Source organism: Sinohyriopsis cumingii, chromosome 6 (assembly GCF_028554795.1).
Source record: "Sinohyriopsis cumingii isolate HCF-2022 chromosome 6, ASM2855479v2, whole genome shotgun sequence".
In the NCBI taxonomy this organism is placed as follows: Eukaryota; Metazoa; Mollusca; class Bivalvia; order Unionida; family Unionidae; genus Sinohyriopsis; species Sinohyriopsis cumingii.
Genome location: NC_142966.1, coordinates 156,799,398 through 156,808,054, shown reverse-complemented (window position 1 = coordinate 156,808,054; position 8,657 = coordinate 156,799,398). Strand labels below are relative to the sequence as shown.

The 8,657-nt window shown below is 33.1% G+C and overlaps 1 protein-coding gene across 1 annotated transcript in view; it reads right to left on the bottom strand.

Annotated features, from left to right (window-relative positions):
• LOC149798346 (centrosomal protein of 135 kDa-like) overlaps nucleotides 1-5,475 on the bottom strand; it is a 105,527-nt gene extending 100,052 nt beyond the window's left edge. Inside the window, exons 1-2 of the mRNA XM_089963490.1 lie at nucleotides 5,354-5,475; nucleotides 1-364 (exon numbers count right to left, since the gene is read on the bottom strand). Coding sequence (XP_089819616.1) covers nucleotides 1-319 — 319 coding nt within the window. The 5' untranslated portion in view covers nucleotides 320-364; nucleotides 5,354-5,475. The remainder of the gene's footprint in view (nucleotides 365-5,353) is intronic.
• Between the last annotated feature and the right edge of the window lie 3,182 nt (nucleotides 5,476-8,657).

The window sequence follows — 8,657 nt, the reverse complement described above, 5'->3', positions numbered from 1 at the left end:
CTCTGATCAAAGCATCACTTTCTTCCTTCTGTTTGATGATGCTTTTGTGCAACTCATTGTTTTCCCTGACCAAGTTAGCATTGTCACTCTTGTATGCCTCCACAGCTGAGTCCACATCAACTGACTCAGTTGTCTTCCTTCCAACATCAAGCTTAGCATTTTTCAAGCTTTCGGTGGTGTGGACGAGATCTGCAAACAATCTCTCTACTAATGGCAACGATTCAATACCCAGTGATTGTCGATAACCAAGCTGGTCCAATCTCTTTCGTAAATTGGAGAATTTCTGCTGGGCTTGGGCTGCACCAGTCGTTGAAGCCATGTTTGTAAACTTAGGATTCTCTAGAAGTGTTTATGACAACATGCTCTGCAAAAATTAAAATGTAAACTGATGAAGACAGGATTCATTCAATTCCATAAACTAGCAGTAATAACAAGATTTCAAGATGCCTGCTGTGGTAGCCATATTAAATGTCGGAGTAACACCATTTTCGTTTACAACCGAGTAGACCATAGAATGAACGTGTGTGCATAAAGTGTCATGATAATCCTCCAAATTAGATTATGATAAGTGGTAATAAGAAATATACTAATGGACAGTCAACATGCCATCCCAAAAGCTCATCTTTTCTTTAATGACTTGAAGTTAAGAAAGGAAATTATGCACATATAATAAACCTTTTGAAGACAAAAAAATCAGTGCTCTCAATTAAAGGTTTTGAAAATATGAATAAGTTAAGTAGTATTCATTTACTAGTTTGACTGCAGTTCAGCAACAAGATACAAGATGACATTGCACATGATATATATATATATATATATATATATATATATATATATATATATATATATATATACACAGGCGTCGAAATTACTGGTAGTCATCATATCCAAGACTAGTACATTTTCTGTCTGACTAGTAATTTACATAATTTCAATAGTTCAATGGTTAGTTACTCTTGATACCTGTCTGACAGTATGTTGTGTGAAGGACTAGTGAAATACTGAAAGATCAGCAGGACAAGTAAATTTCTCACTCTACTAGTCCTTATGGCTACAAAGAAATTTGTTTCCAATTCTAAGCATGTATGTTGCTCATTTCAAATGAACGTCATGAATCAAATAATTTGAAATGATGAGACTTTTTTTAAATGTATTTTCTGATTTTTATTTCCATGTGAACAGAAGTAACATTGTTTGTCATATGTAAACAATCATTGCTTTATTTAAAATACAAGCTAAAATAATGATGGCCAGTAACTGAATAGAAGAGAAAAGAGACCCCTGTCAGTGTTCTCAGCCAAGTTCTCATAAATGCCTAAGAAATGAGAGAAGGTTGAAATGTAAAGTATAGCACTCTACCAACCATGTAATAACTATTTTATGCTACTGCAATATACATGGGTGCATAATCAGTATCTGTTATTTTGTATTGTTTATTTTGTATTGTAATATATGTATACTGGCCCGGATTAAGGCCTTTGGGGGCCCTAGGCACAGCCAACATAGGACCCTGCCTGTGAAATCAGATAATATACGGGGCCCCTCGAGCCTTGGGGGCCCTGGCCATGTTGCCCATTTTGCAATATGGATAATCTGGTCCTGTGTGTGTGTGTGTGTGTGTGTATGATATATAATGATTTGTGTGTACGCATGACAAGTAAAAAAAGTATGCTGTTGAAATAAATTTTGTTTGAAACATTATTTCCTTCTGTAATGCAAATAAAAATAAATATGCTATACATTAGTAGTATTTCCGGTTTGATAGAATTCCGTCTCGCTCTTACCCCATTTATGATTATACAAATATTACATTTGTGGACTTGCCTATATCTTAACACATCTCTCTTCACTCAATAAGGCAAAACAATTATATTCTAAACTCTAAAATTCTTACCTATTCATATCACTCCCTGGATATCACAAATACTAGAAACATTGTACTTATATGTTGACAATAAAGAAACTTTAAATGATTATACCACTAAAAATTTACAAACATCCAATACTTATGGCTGGGACATCGAAACCAGGGAACACAAGAGACCTAGTGGTCTAAAACGATTGCCATACTAGCCGCCATGTATAGCCTATCGTGTGCTGACAACTTGTGTTAAGTCCACAAAAAACGTCCAAACCAATAACTATGATGTGACTGGCTGCCTGATTCATGAACTATAGTCCCTAATACAAATGTGTAACATAATATACCACAGTGAAATTAAATGTTACCTCCCCATCCAATTAACGAACTTGATATTTATTTTCCAATTGATGATATGTAAATTTAACAAATTGTCAAAACTGATTTTGAAGAGAGCACTGTTATTGAACTTACTGCTATTGAACTGTTATTGAACTTAAACTGAATTGATACTATAAACAGAAAAAAATTACTGTGGTATAAAGCTATGTAATTTCTACAATTATATATATATATATATATATATATATATATATATATATATATATATATATATATATATATATATATATATATATATATATATAAAACTGAGGCTCACAATAGTAGGTGTAGGTATGTGATACACTGAGTATGTGATATTACAAAATACTGAATACAAAATAATATAGAATTCTTATCAGTTCTTCCTCTTGGAATTCTTGATTATATTACATACTCCGTGTCTTCAAGATAAAGCTAAGTATTCTTGTAAAAAAAAATCACAACACTATTCAGACAATGTATTTGGAGTGCCTGTCAATCAAACGCATCACAATAACAGTCAGCTAATCTTATTTTGGTACAAAATATAGACCTACAATCTATTATGCACAATACAATATAGAAATCCCATATTTAAAGGCTAGCTTTCAAACACAGGGAACTGAGATAGGGGCATTATAACTGGACAGTTAGCTGGAAGTCTAAAAGCAATTAATTTTGACATGAATGAAATTCACACTTGCTAATAACAAGTTGATGCCAGATTCATGTTACTTTGATGTTGTATAATGAAGTTTCATATAAAGAAGTTTGCACATCATATAAGGAAGAAAGCACAGCATATAAAGAAGTTTGCACATCATATAAGTACAAATGCACAGCATATAATGAAGTTTGCACATCATATAAGTACAAAAGCACAGCATATAATAAAGTTTGCACATCATATAAGTACAAAAGCACAGCATATAAAGAAGTTTGCACGTCATATAAGTACAAAAGCACATCATATAAAGAAGTTTGCACATCATATAAGTACAAATGTACATCATATAATAAAAATTCTCATCTTAAGACAGCTCTGGCATTCTATATGGGACAGTCATCTCCTGATGGGTAGATTTATTAAATGGTTTCAACGCAGAAAAATTGGCTTCATGGTTTAAAAAAGACATTTCTTCACCTTTGTAAACACATATATATTTATTTATTTTCTTTTCTTTATTTAATTTGCTGGTTGAAAGACTATCAACCTGGCTCAGATTTCTCATTGAAGAAAAAGGTCTGTATATGGGCCTGTAAAAATTCTTTGATGCAAAATAACTGATTAGAAAAAGGGATAACACTCTTACCTTACAAGGGTTCGAAGGTAAAAAAAGATGAAAGCAAATGAATCAAAGACTATAGTAGACAAAATGAAGGACAGTGCAACATGGGCAAGTTCTTTCTTCTGCATTTATCATCATATAAACTGCCAATAGACCAAAATGTTGTTCAGTGCTAATTATATTTATAAAGTATTTTTTTAACAATACTGGTTGCATGCAACAACAGATTCAGCTGAGGCATATATGAGGTAAAATTAAATATCAAATTCTCAACTGCATTTCACGATATGAAAATGAAGGCAAATAATAAGATTATGCATCCCCATCAATACAAATGTGTGCAAATTCTATTTTTTAAAGGACTAACAAGTAATGATCTCATATATGTCGACTTGCCTGTATGATAAGGAGGCAAATTTAATCCTCCTCGCCTCTATGATAAGGAGGCAAATTTTATCCTCCATTTGAACATAGCAATCTTTTATTTTTCCCAATACTAACTGTTTATAAGCAACACCTATCCTAAACTACCACCTTCCTAACCATGACTATTAAACTACTGTGCAAACTGCTAACACAAGTGCACAGACTGTCCCTAGGTGCTTGACGCGAGCTTGATGTTGAGAAAAAAAACAAAAATCTGAAGGAAAAATAATTATAGAGTGACAAAAATACCTTAGATTACCTCCATGACCCAGTCTGACATAAGACCCTCTCTATCATACTATATAAGACAGAAGGTAAGTAACTTCCAAATACTTGGTTCCTTCTGTTATTTCCATCTTTAAAGGCATACAACCATACTCTATGGCTTGTTTTACTCTTGAGATATTTTTCTATTCACAAATCATCAAGCCATCACCGACTTTTCTGTGTTGTACCAAATTGAAGTTATGGGTTCTGAAATGTGCAAATTTTGCCTGCTGAGACAACATCGAGCTCAAGTGACAACCGGTGAAAAGAGCTACATATACCATGTTTGCGACTCTACAATACATCCCTTCTTTAATTACAGAACTGTGGTAAATGCAAAATTAAGTTTTTACCTACCATTGACTCGATTCAACTTTAGGAATTCTGTTCCATGGAAGAATTAGACATTGTCTTCTTCACTAAACATACATTGCACACAAGCGACTCTCATTTTCAAAACATGTACACTATGTCTATGGGGCACACACATCAACGCCGAAATATGATTGGCTCAAAAGGTTATACTTTAATGTATACTCTCATTAATTGAATACATTCAAATGATGCAATCATGTTATTACCTTTTTTTTTCTGGGTACGATTAGTCGTGAAACGGTTTTCTGATGGATGGATGCTATTTAAGTATAAACTTTTGAGACATATAGTTTTCTGCCATATAGTTTTTCTCTGACACAGTCAGTAATGTTAGAAAATATAAGTAAGTGACGGTGAATAACTCATGGGTCCATGTATAATCCGCCATGGTATGGTGAAGTACCGAGTCAGAAGATGTAAAAAAATTAATCTGTTTGTTATTCTACAGGTGACTGAAACTGGTCACTTCCAACGTTTCAGATTTTGCGAGAAAACAAATTGTGAGTAACGAAACCGAAGTGAATGAATGAATGCATAAAATCACTTACTGCTACTGTAACATTAGTTCATTACTGAATTAAATAGTGGAAAATGCATCGTATTTCAAAAGCACTTCAGATACTATTTATATATGTCAGCATATATATCAGCGTATTCGGATAACTTTCACCTGTTCGCGAGTGTTGGATAGCAACCATTTAAGTGCACTCAATTCCACATATCAAAATGTATTTAATATGTGGCATCCTTTGATAAAACATTATTTACTCACTGTAATTAAAAAAAATAGCTTGCTGTTCCAGAGTCTTCTGTTACGTTTAACTGATCCCTGAAGCATCCATGAATGTCATTATACATGCCAAAACAGGTTTCCAAAATTTATTTGAAAACGGCGGCCCACTCTTTCCATCCTCCAGCACTAAAGATCGCAATGAGTAGTTTCCCTTGCCACAGAGTTTAAAAATCTGAATTTTAGTTTAGCTTTTGCCCGTTCCATTTGTTAGTCATTACATGTTTTATTACAGCACAAGAATTAATGATTTAAAAAAATGAAATAAAGTAATAAAACAGCTGTAAGCCGAAATTGCAACGTATTTGATAATGTGATCAGTTCTTTATACAGCCATGAGGGAAGTTGCAGAGGACGACAATGGATGTTTTCTAATGTTAGAAAATCATGTTTGAATATTGTACAGTCGTTTTCTAATAACAACAAATCTATGTTTTATACAATTAGAAAATACATCCGGTTTATTCAATCATTTTGAGATGCTAGAAATTAAATTTATAATAAGTTTATTATATAAGCATATCACATGCATTTTCTCTTTTCATCGAATGATTCACATCCATTACTCCTTTACCAAAGGAGCCCATTATTACATCTTTTTCAAAAATTAAAATTAAAAAAAATCATTGTTTAACTGCAAACAACTTTCTTTTATATTAATGAATCATCTTAATAGTATGAATGAGTCAGATTTTGTAATATAAACTTGTTTTCTAATATTTCAAAAGTCTCTATTTCCAACCATAATCATTAAATCATTAAATCAATCTCAGATATACGAAACTCATTTTATGATATGAGAAAATAATCTTAATATTTAAGAAGATGTTATATTATATTATGAGACATTCTGTAAAATAAGAAAAAAAAATAATATTAGAAAATAACGTTAAAAATTATAATAGCAAAAATTATTACTTTATAGCAACTTATTACTGTAAATTTGCTTAAATGTTCGTTGCTAATTGATTTTAATTTTCTGAAGCATCAAACGGTTTTCTAACATTAGACAATTATTTTTTTCACAACTGCTTGTTGTAAAGTTGCATAAAGTTTCAAGGACTAAGATAATATGTTATCGCCATCCTCTCTCTCTCTCTCTCTCTCTCTCTCTCTCTCTCTCTCTCTCGCTTTCAATCGGAATATTTATAGCAGTATATAGCACTTGTACTGTACTAACTATATCGCTCAAGTTGAGCTGACTCGTGGATTCTGCTTCAGTGATTCACGCATTCGCTGGTGAAAACAATCGTATTTTAGTTGTTGTGGGTACTTTTTCAAATACAATTTGTTTCACTTCCTGATATATCCGAAATTGAATATACAAGCTTACCAGTCAGAGACAGGAACATGAGGCAAATATAATTCATGCTACGTCTAGCTAATAACTCTCATGACATACCAAAAAAAAAAAAAAAAAAAAAAACAGAAGAAGAGGATGATATATTATTTGCAAAGGAGACGAACAAATTTAGTGGAAATCCAAATTAAATCAAACGCTGAAAGTGTTCATGTGCCTGTGATGGCTCATAAAGTGTTGATGTGCCAACAGCCTTTTGTTGTATCACAATGATACAATCCGAGAAGAAATCCTTATTTGGAATATCAGTATAAATTTAAGTTTCTACTTCCAAGAATTTTATCAGAGCACTTCTGTTTTTCCAGTGAAAAAATAGTACGAATAATAAAATTAAACACTATACACAACATTAACTTGATTCTGCTCGGATGTTAAAATACAGAATACAAAAATCAATAATTCAGGTCAAGTAGAAAAAATTTGATTTTGGACAAGGTTAAGTCCAACATACAATTCTGCATTACAAAAGCATATAATGAATTAAACAAATTTAAAAAAAACTAACTATTTATATGACTAAGTGATGAGTAAACTGGAAAGCAAATGATACAATAAATGTATGAAAGTGACAGTTAGTACTGTTTAGCAAGATTTTGATAGACGGTGCAGATAATGATATAAAGAAAGTCTTCGGATCAACGAGAGATAGAGATGGGGAGAGGGGGTCTTACAAAGTTATATATCCAGAAAAGATAGATGATAGAAGGTGACTGGATACAACAGAATTGGCAGGTGGGGCGGAGAACAAGCGGTTTCCTGTCTAATTTTCAAACTTTGCAGGGTACGATCATAAGGTTCTTCAACTTTTTCATGTCGGGGAAATGCGGCTGTTAAGGCGAACGAATTGTACAATCTTTCGTTACGCGACAACGTAGTTTTACAGGTGTCGGAATAGGCGATGAAAACAAGAACCACATAAATACCAAAAGATCTCACAACCTCTCCACAGTTTAAGCCCATCATTAATTATGAATAGAACAATTTAACACAAATCAGATGTTAATTATATATGTCGCTACAGGGAACTATGGGAATTTAACGTAACGCCGTAGGTTAACAATGGGACCGATCTGGTGCACTGGGGGAATTTTACATGGAGGCTTAATTGTCATATTTTTAGAAGCGGTTTAACTCAAAGAGGGTTACATTGTAAGAAGTGTTTTACCTCAGCAATGGCAACAAGAAGAAAATGTCTGGACCACTGCGTGCATTAACATTATGCCGTAGGTTTACATTTTGTGACACTCTGGGACATAACGGGAATTCAACATTAAGTCTCCATGTTGAAAACTTTATGGATCACAACGGAAGATGTGAAGTTCAAATTTCTGGATACTATCCAACACCTACTTTTAATTATTATCTAACATGCAAATTTTGATTACTATCCAACACTGTATACATACTACCCAACACGCCTTGTGTAGCGACTATAATCCCCACATATTTACCAACGAAAGTTATAGGAATGCTTACAAATACCATCCTCAGAAACGCACAGACATGCTGTCACTCAAGAAGGGATAGGACGTAAAAGAAGAACATTAAACAACACACACACACACACACACACACACACACACACACACACACACACACACTTTAAAAAAGTTATAGTGTTTATAGGCACTCTATATTTATAAACATACTATCACACAAGATTGGGTACACGTATTTTATATAAAAAAGCAACAACAAAAAACTTTTAGTTTGTTATGAAAACACATCTTGTTTCTTTTTGTTGGGTTTAACGACATTTATCAGCATATGATATTCTATACATGGCAGCCAGTATGGTCAAAAATCCACGGAAAGCTACTGACAAGTTTTATCATATACCCACATGTTGGTTTAGCCGAGACTCTAACTCAGGCAGAAATAGGTGAGATATGTAAGTGATCTGTAAAGGGGTGCACCTTACACCAC